Source organism: Dasypus novemcinctus, chromosome 12 (genome assembly GCF_030445035.2).
Source record: "Dasypus novemcinctus isolate mDasNov1 chromosome 12, mDasNov1.1.hap2, whole genome shotgun sequence".
NCBI classification, from domain to species: Eukaryota; Metazoa; Chordata; class Mammalia; order Cingulata; family Dasypodidae; genus Dasypus; species Dasypus novemcinctus.
Genome location: NC_080684.1, coordinates 85,293,867 through 85,314,628, shown reverse-complemented (window position 1 = coordinate 85,314,628; position 20,762 = coordinate 85,293,867). Strand labels below are relative to the sequence as shown.

General features: G+C 41.3%; 1 protein-coding gene across 2 annotated transcripts in view; it reads left to right on the top strand.

The window, feature by feature from the left end:
• The first annotated feature begins 9,749 nt into the window (after positions 1 to 9,749).
• SLC5A8 (solute carrier family 5 member 8) overlaps positions 9,750 to 20,762 on the top strand; it is a 54,294-nt gene continuing 43,281 nt past the window's right edge. The window contains exons 1-3 of one of the 2 annotated variants that reach the window (XM_058308607.2): positions 9,750 to 10,146; positions 16,570 to 16,635; positions 18,972 to 19,023. In XM_058308607.2, the coding sequence (XP_058164590.1) occupies positions 9,796 to 10,146; positions 16,570 to 16,635; positions 18,972 to 19,023 (469 nt within the window). In that variant the 5' untranslated portion in view covers positions 9,750 to 9,795. The remainder of the gene's footprint in view (positions 10,147 to 16,569; positions 16,636 to 18,971; positions 19,024 to 20,762) is intronic. The other variant, XM_071219031.1, reaches the window with a different exon arrangement.

The window sequence follows — 20,762 nt, the reverse complement described above, 5'->3', positions numbered from 1 at the left end:
GGGGAAGAGATGGGGCAGAGTATCTCCCCATTCACTAGGCAAACTTTTCTAATCTGTTTCCCAGTAAAATGCCTCATTTCATCCTTTAGTTGTGACTGGTGTCCTCAGCCGAGCTTTTTTAGTTTAATCTCTCCAGAAAGGGTACTTTTAGTTTTCTTTGAGCCCCATAGCTTGTTTATATTAGTTTTTTGGGCCAGCCTTGGAGAGAGAAAAGGGCTTGGTCTCTAAGCACTCCTATAAGTCTTCTAGTTTTTCCTTCTACCTCATAGCCTCACATTAGAGGTATGTGGCTCTTCTGCTTTCCAATACTTCCTGGGGGGTTATGCGAATTCAAATTGTTTTGTTCTTGTTGGCTTCCTTCCCTTAAGAGATTTAAGGAATAAAGAAAGCTGAACCCTAAGTCAATTTTCACTTATTTGCATGTGCTCTTTCAAAATTGCATTGGCTTTTTTGTCTGCAGTCACCTTGTCTGCCCCCTCTTTGTCCTTAGGAACTAACAACTTTTTATTCATTTGATGTCCTTTTGGTGAAGTTTCAGAAAACAGCAGAGGGTGTACAATCGACATATTCAACTACATATTTTCCTCCATCACGTATAACTTTCTAGGTCCAGAAAAGGATTTGCAATTGCCTGCAGTAAAAGATACATATGCAAAAAAGGTTGAAATTTGGGAAAAACAACAAAAATCAAAAATTAAATGGGGGGAATGTTTGTGTCAGAAAACCAGATTAAGGAAATAGGCTGTGATTGGGCAGGGTATTCTGCTTAAATGAGAACAGAAGGAGTTCCGTGGCCGCCTTATCTGACAGGAAGCACTCCAAGGCATCAGATAAAACTTCTCTTGCTAAATTTATTTAGTGCGTGATCTGGCCCTCCAATTCAGAACTGATTACATAGAGGAGGTTAGCTGCAAGATCCAGATAAGAAAGAAAGAAAATAAAAGAAGATAGGTGTGTGGAGAGAGAGACACTTAGAACTGACTCATTTGGGCCTCTCCCAGAGAAAGCCACGTGATGACACTGGCTCTCGTTACTCCCTTTAAATTCTCAAGTGCTTTATCCAGTGTTCTCTGGTGGACGGACATTAGGAAAGGCCATTAAGAAAGTACTTTGTGGAGGAATTCTTATGCTATACTCCTCCTTTGCCATTTCAAAAGGATATTCTCAGAGACCCTTAGCAGCTGTGATCAGGATTTCAAGGCAAAGAATAAGCAGGCAGTAGGGAATTGTGTTGAGAGTACATTTTTCTTCAATTTTCCTCCAAAAAATGAGAGAAAACAGGATTTTTTTTCCCAATAGGAAAGCATATGAATAAGTCCAGATTTACCATTCAATAAGATCACCCTCAGATTTTAGAAATTTGGGGGAATATCTAAATGCTGCCAGGTATCGTAAAGTCAAATCAAAACAACCACAGGTTTAGCATTTTCCTTATGCAACAGTGTTGGGTTCTGGGGATTTACAAAGATGAGCAAGCGACAGTCCTTTTTCCCAAGGAGCTTATGCTCTCACATAGGAGATAATAAAATGACGTAAATGACTAATAGGGAGACAACTCTCAGAGTGTCAAGCCAGTTCACCACCCTCCTACGTAGAAAACTATTTTCCCGTCCTCACCCTCAGGGTGAATCTGTGCAGTGAGGATGGGAACTCTGCCCTTCTGGCCACTACTGATTGGATTAGAGGCCCAGGGTCATGTGACCCAGGCTGGACCAATCAGATTTTCCCACGAGGGGATTTAGAATTAGAATTCAAAAGAATAATCAATTTCAGTGGTTCATTGAATTAAAGGCATAAAAGCACTGTCTTGGACATTTCTGGGCACCGACCCATGGCAATGCAGAGAAAACCTGTCCAGAGAGAAAGAGGGAAGAACAGAGCAGTTCTCCAGTTGCTGCTTTTGGGTTCATGGAATCTAAGAGCAACTCCTGCATTGTTATAATAAATCACTCTTCCTACCTCCACCTTCCCCTCTTTATTCCAAAATGGAGTGGGCTCCCATTGTTTTAAACCAAAAGAAGGGAACAGAGTACATCTGGATGTGGAGTGGTTGGGACTAGGAGTTGTGAAACATTTCATAACATTTTGACAACTGAATCCATTCAAAATGATGAATAAAATTCTAACAGGGAGAGAAGTGGAGAGATTTAGAGGTGAAAGGAAACTTCAGAGGAGCAAAAACTTGGGGCATGTTCCAAGATGAGGGGGATGGCTATGCCGTTTTGTCTTCAGGTGAAAATTCAAGAGCAATTTGAGCAGTTTCTAGTGAGTACATTCTAGGCCTTTTTTTCCATTTGAAATAATTACCACCAACTCCCAGTCCATTCCATTGGCTTCTTTCTTGCAACTCTGCTTTAAAAAAAAAGGAAGAAAAAAAAAATTAAAGAGGCCATTCAGAAAAACTCCCATATTTCTACACAGTAAACCCACTCCATGAAGATGTGAATAACTTATAACGCAGTGCTGTAATTTCCAATATTGAAATTCATTCTTGCTTCCTTGTTACGGGATGAATGATGAATAAACAGTTCCCTGTAATGTGAGCTGAGTAATAGGAAATGCAAACATAGTATCATTGCAGGGAAACCTGTTTCTCTCTGTTGGTCCTCTTCTAAATACCTGTATCTATGTTCTTCAGATGCAGCAAGTGGCTGTCAATTTCTTTTCTGGAAGAATAGTTGTTTTGGTCAGACTCTAAAAACATAGTAAAATATGGGATCAGGAAAAAAGCCTGTATATATATATACCTATTGCAGAATGTACACATACTGTTTTTTCTTAAAAGTATTAGATGTGACTATACTTCTGAAAATTGAAGGAAATATGCAGTTTTAAGGCACTAGATAAACAGGCATATTACGTACATTTAAATATTTATAAGTTTATTGATTAGTAAGAGGAATAAAACTGAATTCAATAGGAAAGTTCCTGAGAGAAACAAAAAAGTGAAATTTGTACCTTATAGGTAATATCCACCTTCTTTAGAGAAGGATCTAATTTGTATACTATCAAAATGTTTAGACAACAAACCTATGATGTTTTTTGGTTTGTTTGTTTCAACAAATCAGTTTTGTTTCAATGATGTTTTAAAATCGAGGGCAGCTAATGTCCACATAGAAGAGGTGGCATTGGATTGGGAAAAGTGGACATAATGGACAAAGGGTATGGGGAAAGGCAGGAAGAGATGAGAGGTGGAGGCGTCTTTGGGACATGGAGCTGCCCTGGATGGTGCTTCAGAGGTAATCACTGGACATTGTAAATCCTCACAGGGCCCACTTGATGGAATAGAGGAGAGTATGGGCCATGATGTGAACCAATGTATATGAGGTGCAGAGGTGCCCAAAGATGTACTTACCAAATCCAATGGATGTGTCATGATGATGGGAACGAGTGTTGTTGGGGGGGGGGGGAGAGGGGTGGTGGGGGGGTGGGGTTGAATGGGACCTCACATATATATTTTTAATGTAATATTATTACAAAGTCAATAAAAAATAAAAAAATTAAAAAAAAAAAATCGAGGGCAGCTCATACACCTTTTTTAACTGCTGTCTTGTTAACAATTTTAAATATTATTTATTCCCAAACCAATCTGTCTCATAGCCTAGTATTTAGAACATCTGTGAACTCTCAATCCTCTTCTGTAATGAGTGTCTCACACAGATATAATTCCCCTTGACAAATATCATTTTTGTATCATGAAGAGATGTTCATAGTTTGGCCATGGCTCTTATTTCAAATATTATAGTTTATATAACAAAACAATTGGGATAGTTCCTTGTACATCATCTTAATGAGCTTTGGCTTTACTCCACCCTATATGTTAAGTGTGATCCTAAAAGTAGAATGCAAAGTGATTTTTTAAAAAAGAAAATCACATTTCAAAACACATTCGAGTCATGTTTTCTTCAAGGGATATGGGCAACAGAGTAAGGGCACGACAGGGGCAAGAAGCTGCTGCCTCCATTTGCTCTGTGCTCCCCCATTTTAAGGCAGCCTCTAACTTCCATTTTGCTTGTGTTCCTCTCTGCTGCACTGTGGCCCAGTGCCAGGACTCTTCTCAGTCGTTCCTTGAGGAGAGAATAGCTGTTTGTTAGAACAAGAGGAAGAACTACAAAGAGTTTCAACATTAAGCAGAGAAGGGTAAAAGGAGGAGCTGGTTATTGGCACAGTTGATTTGTGTTGTGCTTTTTTTAAAAAAATCTCTGAACCTCTAACTTTGTCAGCTAAAAATGATCCAGAGGAAATAGTAAAGTCCTAGGGAAATTAGTCCCTGAGGGAGAAGTCTGCTGGGTGAAGACTGAGAATAAGATGGCTGTGGCAGAGACTGCTAGCTCTCTCCAAACATTCATTCTTTCCTTCTTCCTTTGAAATAGGACCACCAGGGTAGTTAGTTGGGTACAAAGGCTTTGCTTTCCATCCTCTCTTGCAGCTAGATGTGGTCCTGTGAATAAGTTATATCCAATGGGATATAAATAGAACCATCCAATAAAATTGAAGGGAGACGTCTTAAAGGATATAGATATACTGTTCATGAGCCAGCTGGGCCCTGAGCCTCAGCAGAGTTGCAACACCTACTCTCTGGTTCTTTGGACTTACCCAGGTCAGCTAACAGGGAGGTGAGGATGGTCAACCACCACACCAGGGAACTGAGAGCATCTACAACGGCAAGCAGGAGAATCCCAGCCATCAGCCATGTGGGATCTAAACCTCCTCTCGATTTAGAGGTGGAATGGACATCACTATCCCAGGGTCCACAGCATGGAGGAATAAAATATGGATTAGAGTGGACTTACTGGTATTCTACTATAGAACTACTGTGACTATAGCAATGGAAGAAATTGTATCATTGATGTGGAGACGGTGGCCACAGGAGTTGCTAAAGGCAGGGAGAGGGAAGAAGAGGTGTGATGTGCGGGCATTTTCAGGGCTTGGAGTTGTCCTGAATGATATTGCGGGGACAGATGCTGGACATTATATATCCTGCCATAACCCACAGAATGGAGTGGGGGAGAGTGTAAACTACAATGTAAACTATAACCCATACAAGGCAGCAGTGCTCCAAAGTGTATTCACCAAACACAATGAATGTGCCACAATGATGAAAGAGGTTGTTGATATGGGAAGAGTAGGGGTGTGGGGTTGCATATGGGATATTTGGGAACCGCTTAGATATTTTAATGTAACTTTTTTTGTATGATCTATGTATCTTTAAAGAAAAAGACAATAAAAAAAAAAAAGGACATAGACATGCCTTAACCAGCCGTTTCCTGTTTCCTGCTGTGGTGGAAGCCCAATCCTGAGGATGGCAAGACTGTAAGAGAGGAGTTTGTATTCCAAACAACTTCCTGAAGCCCCAGGCCCCTGATCCTGGGCTGCTTATGTCTTGGAGCTTCTTTAAATGTGCAAGAGAAATAAATTTTGAATAAAATAAATTCGACTAAGTCATTATTATTTTGGTCTCTGTCACACTCAGTCAAGTCCAATACTAACTGATTAAATGGGTAAGGAAAACATGACGAAAGATTAAAGAAACTACTTTAAGTCTAAATTAAATGCAGCTTTAAAATAAAAAGTAGTGCCTGATGTGGTTTATTTAATTTTCCCTCTAAATTGTGTATGAAAACATAGAAAAAGAGGAAATTTGCAACATTAGAAATCAGACCAACAGCTAACCTATTTGTGAATATTTTATAAAGAATTTTTTCTTTATTTATTTATTCAACGAGTGTTTTTAAATACCTAACCATATACCAGGCTGTTGTAGGCCCAGAGAGTATACTGGTGAACAAAACAGATAAAGTCCCTACCCTCTTCGAACTTCTAGTCCAGTGGGAGGAGACAAATCACAAGCAAGGAAAACAAAGAAATATAATGTCAGGTAGTATAAGTGCTGCAAAGTAAAATGAAGCCAAGTGAGGGAGCAGAAAGTGATAGACAAACGTTATAGAAGGAGTGGTCAGAGAAGGACTCTCTGAAGAGAGGACATTTGAGACTTGAATGAAGTCAGATTGGGGGTCATGCAAATAATTAGATGAAGTATATTCAAGGCAGAGGGAGCACCACGTGCAAAGGCCCTGAGACAGAACCAGGCTTGGTGTATTTCAGGAACATTAGGAGCATGGTGTGTCTAGAGTGGGAGTGAGTGGGGAAAAGAAGTGATAGGAATAGATTCTTAAGAGGTGGTCAAGGGCTAGATAAAGTAGGATGAGTTGCTAAGTCACATTTAACTGGACTGAAAAACACATTTGTTAGTCTCCTCCGAAAAGGTCAGCCCACTGACAGGAGATGGGAAGTCCTCTTGTCCCTCCCCTACTATTCACTCTAGGTTCAAGATGATAGTATCTACCCCCAGCAGAGAATTGGGCAGCCATTTCTGTTGTTTTGGTGTTTTCCACCAAAGTGTTTCTTTCTCTTTACCATCAGAAGCTCTCACCTCCAGGGAACGCGTCATCTCACTTAATCCTTTGGCAGGAAGCTGATGAGAGTGGAATGAATGTGCAGTGCATAGCGAATCTTGGGAGAAAGAGTGTCTTTACAGATAAAAGCATTATAGCTTGGGTGAAGATGGAAGAACTGCAGATGCAGGGGATACTGGACACAATAGTTTTTATGATGCTATTTCCTGGTGAGAGCTCTAGGCAGTGGAAACATGAGAAAATATTCTCTTTTCAAATGAGTAGCTGTAAATGCAAATCTGATTATCGCTAGGCATTGGGTTAAGTCTTGAGCTTCACCTGCCATCCATTTGTATATTTGAGAACTCAAAAGAAGAGAAAAATAGAGTTAAAAGCAGCACACACAGTGGTCTTTCGGCAAACTTTAAGTACAGAAATTACGTTTTCATTTGAGGATGAGTATTAGAAAAATAATCAATATGTGTCCTATGAAAAAATTCTGAAGGACAAAGGAAATCAGAGAAGGTTCATGGAAAGAGAAGCAGTGTAACAATGATTTGCTCCTGGGATCAGAAAAAATAAACAAACTTGAGAAAACTACTTGGCATACTTAGGAGGATACAAAATTACAAGATCCTTATGAAATGAGGCAGAAATGGTTAAAAGACTTTAGAGAGAGACAGAAAGGAAGGGGATTATTTAAAAATTTTAAACAAGTAAAATTACAGGAGAAGTAAGCATTGGAAGCAGTAAAGTACAACATTTACCTGGCAGAAACTGGAATCAATGATATGAATAACAAATCTGATCTTTAGGAGGCCCAGGCAAAGAGAAAGAAGATTAAAGTGAGTTACCTAGATGACTGGGCACATTTTACTTAAGAATTACAGCGGTTTCTGAGGAAGATACTAGAACAATTAGAGAAGCAGCAATGATTTAAAAATAAAGTCCTGACTAGAAGGACTCATCATTTCAGACGACAGTAATGAAAAGAGTGCTATTTTAGAAATTTTCTGGCAAAAGTTTGGGAATTACAAATATAAAGGAAAAAACCAATTAATATTCAGCCATAAAGCAAGGTCCTTACGAAGAAACAAAACTTGGAGACCTCGCATAGTTCTCTAATAAGGTATGCCAGAAGACAATAGAAAATATCTACAAATTTTTGAAGAAAAAGGTTGTGACCTGAGAATTTTCTATGCAGCTATTTTTTTCCTCCTTTGTGAAGGTAATAGATGAATGACTTCATATATGCAAAGGATCAGAAAATTCATGTACTCTTCCTGAAAACACTAGTTGAAGACATGTTCCAGACATCTCTGAAAGAAGAACAGGGTATAAATTATATATAGTTCTTGACATTAAGTAAATATTATAAAGCCAGGGGGCATAACTAGGGAAAACAAAAACTGTTTCTAATAGCAGCACTTCCATGCCATCCCTATTCCAGTCCGTTCTTGATCAACTGGAAAGCAGCTACACAATTATACAGTGCCAGTACTTATTAGTGCTAGGGGCTATTTGGATATCATCTCATTTAACCTTTTACAACTCTTTGAGATAGAATTACTACCCTGTTTTAGAGATGGAAAACTGGGAAACTAAGGTATAGAATAATTCAAGATATTGTAACTAGTAAATAGCAAAGTCAGGATTCAAAATCAGGGAGTTAGCCTCCCATGTCTGCCATTAAACTTTTTTGCCTCTGACATGGCTACAGGATGTATTTGGTAACTAGCTGTCTTAGGTTCTGTTCTTTAAACTCTAGGTATCAAAAAAAAAAAAAAAAAAAGAAGAAGAGTTTTGTTTAAATAGCATTTCTCTACTTGTAGGGCTTTAAAAAGAAATTCTCAGAAAAGGGATTCAATTCCTAAGGTAAGGAGTGATCTCCAAGCTGGATTCCTCTGTGTGTTATGCTTAAAGGCTGCTTACCTAACAGGTATTTTTTAAAAATAAGTTTTACATTGAAACATAATTCCAAACCATACATTTGTTTAAATGGTTGAATTCCTTGGATTTAGCTTCTATATCCTTTTTTTTTTCCTTTCAAAATGCTATACAAATAATGCCGGCTTTCGAAAAATACAATCTGATGGAGTCTTTTTTCTATGCACAGGGCTAGACTAAATGCATTCTATGGATTGTTTACACAGGATCAACTGGTAAATTATAAAGATGTATGGAAATGAGCAAGGATGGCCTGAAATAGACTCTGCAGGGTCTATATTAGAAGAAAAACCCGAGTATCCCTTTCCATTACAATTAATGACCATGTACTATTAGTGATATTTCAATGCAAGTCACTTAAAATCTCTCCTGAGTGCTGATACCAGAAATGATCTTATCTTCCATATGCTTTCAAATGTTTTCACAGAAGTGCACACATTTATGCCTACATTTATCACATATCTACATTTCGACTCTACAAAGTATGGCCTTGTGATTAAAAGAATAAACTCTGGGATTACATCTGAATTTCCGTCATTTCCCTGGGCAAGTGACAATTTCCCTAAAATCATAGCTTCTAGATTTGAAAAATGGAGATGATTCCTATAGCAAGGGTAACAGCAGAATCACACTAGTTAAGGTATAAGGTACCAAGCACATATATATCACATCATAAGGCTCATTAAATAGTAATTATTATTATTCGCATTACAGCAACTATCTTTTCTATGAGGTGCTACAAGGGTTCAGACATACTTGTTGAAAGAAAACGCAGGCAACCAACAGCACCGACTGCTTCCTCTCCTTTAGGATTGCTTACTGTCTAAGAACTGGTGACTCGAGCTCACTGTAGATTGTCACCCGTATCAGCCATGAAAAGATCAAATAAGACCATCTAACCTCCCAGGTCTGTCTTTCCAGCAAGGACCCCGGACTACCGAACTGGAAAGCTAAAATTAAAGGCGTGACAATTGCCCCTCGACCCCCATCTCCCCGCCGAGGTGGGGACCCCGCTCGTTTGAACAGGGTGCCCCCGCGGGTGCCACTTGCTTGACTTTGCGCTGAGCGCTCGCCGTGGACCTGCCGGAAGAAGCTGGCCACGCCTGTCCTCACCTGCCCAGGTGTGCACGGCGCCTCCGCCGTCCCGGCCACCCCCGCCGGGGACCTCGGGGAGCTGTCGGCGCGGGGGGCCGGCTCCCCGAAGTCGGGGGGCGCGGCTCGCGGCGGGGGGGCGGGGGCTCAGGGACTGCGGCCAGCGCGTCCCTAAACCCCCCACCTGGGCGGCGCGCTCCGGGGGGCCCCGGGGACGCCGCGCTCCCCGCGGCGGGGCCGGAGAGCCGGAGGCCGCGTCCAGCCCCCGCGGGACGCCACGCCCGCCGCGCCCCAGCCCCGCGGATAAGAGGTCGGCGCCGGGCGGCGGGCGCGAGCGGCGGGCTGCGCGCGGGACACGGCCATGCACGCGGCGCGCGGCCTCGGCAGCTTCGCCGTGGGGGACTACGTGGTGTTCGCGGCGATGCTGCTCGTCTCGGCCGCCATCGGCATCTACTACGCGCTGGCGGGGGGCGGCCAGCAGACCTCGCAGGACTTCCTGATGGGCGGCCGCAGCCTGAGCGCGCTGCCCGTGGCGCTCTCGCTCACCGCCAGCTTCATGTCGGCCGTCACCGTCCTGGCCACCCCCGCCGAGGTCTACCGTTTCGGGGCCATATTCAGCATCTTTGCCGTCACCTACCTCTTGGTGGTCCTCATCACCGCGGAGGTCTTCCTGCCGGTGTTCTACAAGCTGGGAATTACCAGCACCTACGAGGTGAAAGGGAGGGCGGGGGTGGCAGGGTGCCGCGGGCTCCCGCCGGGGTTCTCTTGGCCCCCAGACTCTCGCCACCAGACCGACATCTGTCCCTGTCCAGGTTGGGCCCTCGTCCCTCCTTTGGGGAGAGTCGTCCTGTAGAGGGATATATATCCCTGGGACTTGTTCTCAGGGGCTTGGTAGTGAAAAGAAGAGGCTTCCAAAGTCACCAGAGTGCATTGGATAAGAAGTGCTTGCCAAAGACCCTTTCTACTTTTAACGTCTTTGATTCGGAGCGAAGGGGAAAGATTTTGAAAACTTATTTGGAGGGAGGGTAACTTCACTTTCAGCTCCTCCCTTTTGGGGCAAATGCCCGTGTTCTAGGTCCTCATCCACCATTCTCTTTTCCAGGAGGGTTGGTGAAGAATTTGTTCCCCTTCCCCTCCCATTCCCACCTCTTCACCTTCCGGGAGAGGCAGGTACCCCAGTGGTTGAGGTCCTGTATCTCTTGTCCCAGTAACTCCGTCTGAGACCAGATTCTACGACTTGTTTGTGGGTGACCTGGGGTGACTTGCTTAACCTCTTGTGCCGGTTTCCTCATCTTACAAGGAAAATACTACTACTTACCTCATCCGGTTGTTGGAAGGATTAAATGAGATGATGCAAAGGTCACGTTTAGAACAGTGCCTGGCCAAGAGTGAGTGCTGGATAATGTTGGTTATAATTATTGTGATGATGGTGATGATCTGGTGATCACTAGGAAAATGCAGTTGCAAAGCTCTTTTTTTTTTCAAATGTGAAGTAAATTTTGGTTGATTTATTTATTTTTTAAAAATTGTATTTTTTTGAAGATACATAGATCACAAAAAAATGTTACATTAAAAAATATAAGAGGTTCCTATATACCCCAAACCCATCCCACCTCACTCCTCCCACATCAACAGCCTCTGTCATCATTGTGGCACATTCATTGCATTTGGTGAATACATTTTGGAGCACTGCTGCACCACATGGATAATAGTTTACATTGTAGTTTACACTCTCCCCCACTCCATTCAATGGGTTATGGCAGGATATATAATGTCCAGCATCTGTCCCTGCAATATCATTTAGGACAACTCCAAGTCCCGAAAATGCCCCCACATCTCATCTCTTCTTCCCTCTCTCTGCCCTCAGCAACTACCGTGGCCACTTTCTTCACTTCAAAGCTACAATTTCTTCCATTCCTAGTCACAATAGTTCTATAGTACAATACCAGTCAGTCTACTCTAATCCATACTTTATTCCTCCAACCTGTGGACCCTGGGATGGTGATGTCCACTCCACCTCTATGCAAGGCTCTGCCTTCTGCTCTATAGAGAGAGGACTAAAGGAAACTGCCTTTCCTCTGTTGCATGGGTCCACTGGTTATATCTTTCCTTAAGTTGTTTGCAGGAAAGGGCTTTGCAAAAATGGTGTTTGGCTTAATGTAAAGGGTTGTTGAATGAGTGTGTGTGTGTGGGTGTGTATACAAGCTCAGAGAAGTGGTGGGGACCACTTCAGGGCCTCAGTGGTCTCCTTCGTAAAGGCACTGACCCTTCAGCCCCTGCTCCTACATGAGCTCCGTGGACAAGCCAGCAAGAGCTTTCTAAGAGGCCATTATCCACAGGTCTTTGCACCTCCTTCTCAGCAGGCAGCCCGGTCCTTGGTTGTATCTAGTGTTTGTTTTTGGCCAGAGCCACTAGAAGTTGGTTCCCTAGTGAGGTGGTTCAACTGGTACCGGGGACAAGCCCCAGTGGCACAAGTGTAGATGACAGACTCTGCCTGGGCTCTAGTGATGTCATCCCAGGCGAAATATGCCCCAGGCAGCATTACCTTCTACTAAATCTGGAAGGGAGCAGGCCAAAACTCAGTCCTCAATCGTGTTGCTGTTTTTGTTCTCTTACAGTATTTTTTTGTTCCCTTTAGTGTTTTGGGGAGAGAAAAAACCAAAGTTTTAACTTTTAATGTGAAATTCCAGATTCTGGTTTCTTTTGAAAACTCAGAAGGCATCTGGGGCTCACATCCCTTGTGGACCCAGGAACTCCAGTCTACTGCCATTGCTCTCACTCCTTTTTACTGTCTCTATTGAAGCTGTCTCATTGTTGTTGCACGGTTACTTTCTTAGGATAGAGAAATTTTTATCTGTATTTATTTCTTTCTTTCTCCAAAATGAGAAAGGGAAAATGAATGGGGGCGGGGGCGGGGAGGGAGTGCTCGTTTCCAGGGAAGTGTGAGAGTACGTACTTCTTAGCGGATGTGAGTACTGTTCCATCATGTTAATATGAACCCCTGGCCCATGTCCCTCAGGTGGGATCTGTAGGCATTTGAGTTTGTGAGCCCTGGTCCAAGTTAACCCGCCTCCCAGCTTGGAAAGTGTTTGAAGAATGTGGCAAGAGGACTTCAGTCCCTGGACAGGGATGCTGCTCTCATATCACTGATGCATGCCTCTTCTGGGCTGCAGAATTAACTCATCCAGAAACAGATTTCCCACACATTTCCAAAAATGGTGAGGTGAAGTTAATACGGGTTATAGATCAAAATATTCCAGATATTGATTGCTGAATACATGCTGGGCACTGGGCTGCATGTTTTACATATGTCATCTGACCGCATACTCAAACCCACCCTTATGAGGGAGATACTATCAGAGCTCCTTTTTGCAGACAAAGAGACTCAGAGTAAGTTAAACTTGGTAAGAGAGCATTTAGCAATGTAGACACGTACCTCAAAGTTGCTTCTGAAGGCCCTGGTGAATCTGCGTAACAGTGCAGAGAGAAGAAAGGAGGCAGTGCAGGACACAGAGTGTGGGCAAACTGAGTGTTTGCCCAGGCAGTGCCAGATAGTCAGGCACAGGGAATTTAGTCAACGTGTTATATCCCTGCCAATTGGTTAAGGCAAAGTTTTTCTTGGTGTTTTGTTTTGTTTTGTTTTTCTTGTTTCTTTCTGTTTTTTGGCTTATGCTGAGAGGTGGGGCCACCTCATGCAGAATAAACTGTCCAGTTTGCATGATACCCTGGCATTCCTGCTCAAGTATGAAATCTCTCCCTATTTATGTTTCTTTAGCTGAAACTGACTATTAAGAAGCATTTGCAGTATCTATTTTTCACTTGCCCTCAAAGCCTGAGAATTGTTGAACAACTTCCAGATTCACAGATTGACAAGAAGTATAATGCAGGAATCCAGTTTAATTCACGACTCTTTCAAGATCTTTGTGGATCCAGTTAAATCTGTATGTTAGTACTGAGCTGCCCAGATCCAGGGTTTTGTTTTTTTGTTTTTTTTTTTTATCTACAGAAGTCTTAGTCTCCAAGTTAGTCAAAGTTCTGAGGACAATGAGAGACCTTGGTTGACTATAGGGCCTGTTATTATTCTGCAGCTTGGTCTGGAAATCCTAGAACTCTTCTCTAAGCCTGCTTCAAGTCGTTTGGGCTTCTGGAAGGTCTCTGGGTATTTCATCAGCAGTCCAGTAACTACTGATGGCTAAGCTAGTGATGCACTTCTTATTCTGTCTTGAATTAGCCTTGGGTGACCTTAATTCTATAGGTTTGACTGGATCCAGCTGATCTTGAAAATACACACACGTGTATTTTTTCTTCAATTTATTTCATTCAACCTGCTACATTCTTACCTCTGTCACATTTTTTTAAAAGATTTATTTTTATTTATTTCTCTCCCCTTCCCCTCCCCCCCAGTTGTCTGCTCTCTGTGTCCATTTGCTGTGTGTTCTTCTGTTGACTGCTTCTATCTTTATCAGTGACACCGGGAATATGTGTTTCTTTTTGTTGCGTCATCTTGTTGTGTCAGCTCTCCGTGTGGGTGGCACCATTCCTGGGCAGGCTACACTTTCCTTTGCTCTGGATGGCTCTCCTTACGGGGCGCACACCTTGCGCGTGGGGCTCCCCTACGTGGGGGATACCCCTGCGTGGCATGGCACTGCACGCATGAGCACTGCGCGTGGGCCAGCTCCACACGGGTCAAGGAGGCCCGGGGTTTGAACCTTGGACTTCCCATGTGGTAGACGGACACCCTATCCATTGGCCCAAGTCTGCTTCCCTGTCACATTTTCTTTTAAGTTTTCTTTAGTCTCCAGTAGTTTGGATACATGCACCTAGAACAGGCAAAGACTTTCCATCCATTCATGCTCATTGAGTGTTTCATGAAAACAATACTGAGGAAATAACACTACTCTGTTTTCATGCTTCAGAAACTTCTCCACTTTTCTAAAAATTTCTTCTAAAATACCCTTGAAGGATTTTGACACCTAATTCAAGATCTCAGGGCCTTTGGATTTGAATGCCCCTAGCATTAATATGTTTTACTTTTGAATTAAGAGTTTACATTTCCCTTTCCATCACTTGATGGTCTCCAAAGCCCTGCAAAGTAAGACTGGAAAGAATTATTACTACTATCTGCATTTTAAAGATTAGAAATCTAAGATTTGGAGAGTAGCTGTCCCAAGTTGGTGGAGTCAGAAGTGGGACTGGGACAAGGGCTGGGACACTTTTCCCAGTGTGCCACCCTGCACTTTATATTTTTCACTCATCAATTATTTATAGAGATCTTACTACGTCTGAGTGCCGCCCCCTCACTCTGTGTGAGTCTTAGACATGCGTCCAGTTAATTTACTTATTTAGAATAATGTAGTGGTTTCAAGAATGGATTTTGACATCAGATCATCCTGGATTTGCCCTGTGGCTCTGTCAATTATTAGGTTGCAACCTTTGTGTCCTCCCTGAGCCCAGTGTCCTCATTTTTGATATGGAAATATGCATAGTACTTACTTCATATGATTGCTGGGAAAGCAACACACATAGCAAGGACTCGATAAATTTTAATTGGGATTATGGAGCAAAAATATCAGGTGTCTTTTCATTATTACCTAATGTTAACTTTTCCTTCCTTTTGTTTCTTTTTTTTTTAAAGATTTATTTATTTCTCTCCCCTCCACCCCCAGCCCCAACTCTGTTCTCTGTGTCTCTTTGCTGAGTCTTTGTCAGCTTCTGTTGTTGTCAGTGGCACAAGAATCTGTGTTTCTTTTTATTGCATCATCTTGTTGTGTCAGCTCTCCATGTGTGCGATGCCATTCCTGGCATCTTTCTTTTGTGCTGCACTTTCTTTTGTGCTGGGCGGCTTTCCTTATGGGGCACACTCCTTGCTTGTGGGGCTCCCCTACATGGGGGGCTCTCCTTAGCCCCTCCTTACGGGGCGCACTCCTTGTGCATGGGGTTCCCCTATGTGGGGACACCCCTGTGTAGCACAACACTCCTTGTGCACATCAGCACTGCGCATGGGCCAGCTCCACATGGGTCAAGGAGGCCTGGGGTTTGAACCGCGGACCTCCCATGTGGTAGACGGATGCCCTAACCACTGGGCCAAGTCCGCCACCTCCTCTTGTTTCTAATGCATGAAAAGACTATTGGCAACCTTAAGCTTCTCTCTATGTGTACTTATAATACTCAAGTTAGAGAATGGTGTCATTTTTATAAAGAGAAAAGCTTCCTTCCAACTCTCTGAAATTCCATGATACATTGTGCTATATGATAAAACGCATTGTGATATATAATATAGGAGATAAGTAGACTGGAAGATATAGCAGATTTCCAGGGGAGTAGGAGGAATTGGCAGTGTTGTTGGCTCTAAACAGAAGTTGAATTGGACTGATTTAAGTTAAAAAAAAAATAATTCATTGGAAGAATGTGGTGTTAACTCATATAATGGAGGGCAAAGACAAACGACCAGGCCCTGGAAAAGATGGAAGCCAGGGCAGCCTCTACAGGCCTCCCTGTCGGGATCAGTAGGCTCCCATCATTTTCTTTCTTCGTATCTCACCTCTAAAGATTCAAATACCCATCGGGAAGAGGCTGATTGGCCGAGCTTGGGTCAGGCTACTACCCCTAGGTCAGAAGAGGCAGCACACCTTGAGGGGCAAGTCCCTAACAATTACTTCCAAGGGAACCAAGGGAAACATAAAGAATAGCTAAGCGAAAAAGGAGAACAACCGAGCGTTCTCTGTACAGATACAGAATATAATTCCATTCAAATGACATTCTGAAAAAAGCAAAACTACGGGGATGGAGAACAGATTAGTGACTGCTGGGGTTTAAGTGTAAAGGGACAATTTGACCATAAAGGGGCAGCACACGTGAGTTTTCTGGGTTAGTAGAACTGTTCTGTATCCTGATTATGATGGAAGTTACACGTTACAGGAGCCTATATATACACTAAATCCCATTGACCTGTACTCCAGATGAACAGAGTCAATTTCAGTGTATGTAAATAAAAATAATATAATATAAAATAAAAATAATAAAGTAAAATCAGTTAAGAAGTTGCATTAAATTTCTAACATCTTTACTTAGCTGCTGCTTTAAAAAATGTATCCAGAGGTTACATATATTGATCTTTTTTGTTTTTTTTAAACAGTATTTAGAACTTCGATTTAACAGATACATTCGTCTCTGTGGAACAGTCCTTTTCATTGTTCAAACAGTAAGTAGCTGTCCATTAACTTATTATATCTTTTGTCATCTAAAATGTTTTTAACTGTGGCATCTGAGCTATCTTACTTAGGAAACACTTACATGAAAGATAAAAGCAAGATGTTGAAAATATGAGGACAAAGAAAAGTAAAGAACATTTGTTACTACACAGCATTAACCCTCAAGATCATGAAACAGTGTTCATCATATGCTTTACTTCATGGAGAAAAAGAATGATTTAAGTGAAACTTAAATATTACAGTATTAATCAAGCTGTGTTTCCTTTATTCCACCTCCCCATACCCTTCCTCCCAGCAAAGTGACAGAAAGGGCATTACTGAGATAACATATATATTTGAGAGAGCCGGAATAGCTGATATTAGGAATTCTAACAAAGGAAAAATAATTAGTCTGTTTCACAGTATTTTTATAACAGGTTGAGTAATAGATATGAAAAAATGAACTGACATAGTAAGACATTAGGAAATAATTTTCTTTGTCTGAAAGTATGCTTGTAAAATGAATCAGTGCTCTGTGTAAAAAATTGAACCATAAGACTCTTTTGAAATGGATACTTAAGAGGGTAAAACAACAGAATCATGGGCTCTAGAGGAGTTTTTAAAGCCAAATACAAAACCCAGTAATTCATCCATGTGCTAATAGAGGTTTACTGATGGACACAAATGGAAACCAAGCTCTTTGCCAAGCGGTAAAGGACAAAAAAATGGATCCCACTTTTCTTCCAGGCTGGTGGAGGCTCGTTGTGGTTATTGTCGTGGTATTCATGTATTTTTTTCTTGGCAGTTAAGCATTTTAAGGCTGTCTGATAATGGAGGTTGATGAAGGGATTTCCTTTCTCATCCCTAAATACAATTCCATTTCTCCAATCAAAAGCTACCTAATCATTTGCTACAGCAAGTCAAAGAGCCTTTGTAAATTACTTAATGCAACCCCATTTTCTATTTTTGCAAATTACATAAATTATATCAGCCCTTAAAACAGGCAATGCAAAAGGAAGAAGCCCTTTTTGGTCTGGCAGAGATTCTGACACAGAGCTGGAGTTGGCAACTTACATTTACAAGTTCTTCAGACCCTCTTTACATTTATTAGAAATTCCAACAGAAATGAGAAAGTGGGGGCAAGGGTTAGGAAGGTGGCCTGTGGTCATATTTTCAAAACTTTAAATGGCAAAATATAATGACGGTGGAAAGCTAGTTTAACTTACTAACAGACTTAATTCCATGGATCTATCTATGGAATACAAAATCAAACATTCAAATAGTACATAACATTCTTTTATAGAATAAGCATAAAATTACCTTCTATATGATATATTTGAAAGATCAAGTGCAATGAAAATGACATTCTATAAAAAAAGACCATATTAATCTTGCTCCCTATTGTACCCCAGACTAATAAATATTGGTTGATGTAGGAATAAAAGTAATAAATAATACAAAAAAGGTAGAATACAGTTTTCCTTGGCTTTCAGGATTTTTTTTTTAGTACACATTTATACTTTTGCTTAACAGGCCTGCAAACTTTTTAACATTTTCACTGTTTTCCCAGTTATATAGTGATTATAAGTGGTTTGAAGATATAACTGAGGGACCCCCTTTAAATCTGTATTATTCTTTCTTTCTAATTGTTTTAGATCTAGGAGGGTTGGTTTCAAGCTTGAGTTGGTGTATCAGTGACCAGTTGCTCAAAGTACCATGTAAAAGTCCGTATTTTTACACAAAGTTGGGCATAAAATATTTGTATAACCTATGACCACACTTCAAGCAGAAAAGGAGAATCAGGGAAACGGACTTTGGCCCAGTGGTTAGGGCGTCTGTCTACCATATGGGAGGTCCGCGGTTCAAACCCCGGGCCTCCTTGACCCGTGTGGAGCTGGCCATGTGCAGTGCTGATGTGCACAAGGAGTGCCGTGCCACACAAGGGTGTCCCCCACGTGGGGGAGCCCCCACGCGCAAGGAGTGCGCCCGTGAGGAGAGCCGCCCAGCGTGAAAAGAAAGTGCAGCCTGCCCAGGAATGGCGCCGCCCACACTTCCTGTGCCACTGACAACAACAGAAGCGGACAAAGAAACAAGATGCAGCAAATAGACACCAAGAACAGACAACCGGGGGGGGGGGGGAGGGGGAATTAAATAAATAAATAAATCTTTAAAAAAAAAAAAAGAAAAGGAGAATCAACTTTATTTAAATAACATTCCCCAAATTACAAACAAGTTCTAGTAACTCTATTGAAACTTTTGCTCTAATTCATAGTTGAATTTATAATAGAAATTTCAGTATGTTATTATTGTAATTTACACTGCTTATTTGGCTTTCTTTTTCCCCTAGATTCTGTATACTGGAATTGTTATTTATGCCCCTGCCCTGGCTTTGAATCAAGGTACATTTCAGAGTTGCCAATTATGTAGCTCACATTTGGGATTATTTTTAATAAGCGTGTTCTCCTCTTGGGAGATGCGGAGATGAAGGAGTGCTTCCAATCACCTGCATCATCAGCATTACGAGGGTGGGGTGGGTCCAGTGCTTACAGTAGAAACTTTGGGTTCCTTGATGGATAGTTCTAAAAGGTTTGTAGATTAGATGGGCAGAACTCCCTGAGCGGTGATTCTCTGGGCTGTGCCATCCAGCTATTCTCTATTCCTTCAGAATGAGCGACCCCTGTGGTCTAAAGCTTGAATGACCACACACCCTCCTTTTGTGGCTGTCACCTAGAGCTCATTTCCAGGAGGGTTCTGTGTAATTCTACTCATTGTAAAATATGGCAGGGAGAGAAGGTTTTCTTCTCTGCATTTCTAATATAGTCCAAAATGGAAGAGAAAGAAAGCCTTGTGATCTGAAATATCAGGCTTCTTGTAGTGACAAAAGGACAGATGTCTATGTCTTTATAATAAATTTATGAAGACTGTGCTGATCAACAAATTTGCTACATTCTCGAGAGATGGGCCAAGAAAACCAGTAAAACTGGGATAGTTTAGTGAGGCAAGGGTGTGTGCTAGTCATTTTCCTTAAGACGTTTGGAAACTCCCTACCAATTGCAGTCTTATCAATCAGAAGAAAGTTTAATCTTCAAAACTTCCTTGTGCAATGGACAAGTGGACTCTATGATGGGAAAATGTGGCGCAATTCTTTGGAGCTAATATAATATGGAGAAACTTCTAACTCCACACTCTAATTTTGGAATAGATGTGATTGTTACTTCACCAAGTATAGAAATAAACAGCATCATTATAAAGAGGAGCTCTTTTTTACGTAATGTGCTCTGGAATTTTGAATGCCAGACATGTTCAGTGGCAGTACTACCATCATACAGGGATCACTTCGTAGATCAAGAACTGTGCTATAACCTTCATAAGTTACTTATTGGCTTTTAAATGTAATCAAAGATGTTAGCTTTAGGGCTTTAAAATGCAGTTCTGGTAATAATCAGAACATTGACTTGAATCTGTGAAGAAATCAAAGACTCTCTTCTTATGGCTCTAGCCACTCCCTGTGAGTGAATTAGGGCCTGAGGAACTGAGTTTTGGTTACTAAATCTCATCTGTGTATTTTACTGAGACCAAGACAATCAGCACAAAATGGACACAGGACTGGGTATGCAATGGGTGCACAATAAAAACTTGTTTAACTGAATTGGTGCATATTCTCAAAGTCCAATCATTTTTTAAAAATGTTTTTTATGGAAAATATCAAACTTTTTAAAAATAGGGAGAATATCCCCCTTTTAACCCCAAAATACCCATCATCTTATATTAATATTAAATTATCAACTCATGGCCAATTTTACTTTACTCTCTGTTTTCCCCCACTAGATTATTTTGCTGTAAATCATAAATGTTTTCTATTTCATCTGTATTTATAATCTGTTTTAAAACACAATTATACCATTATCACACCTGAAATATTAACAATAATTCCTTATTACTATCAATGTCAACTCAGTATCAGTATTTAGATTTTTCTGATTTTTTGCAGTGTTTGTTAGTAAAAAGATCCAAGTAATTTCATGCATTGTGATTAGTTGATGTGTCTCTTGTGTTTTGAAATTGAAAACATTGTTTTAAAAATTGAGGTATAGTTTATGTACAATAAAATGCATAGAACTTAAGTGCAGTGGATGGC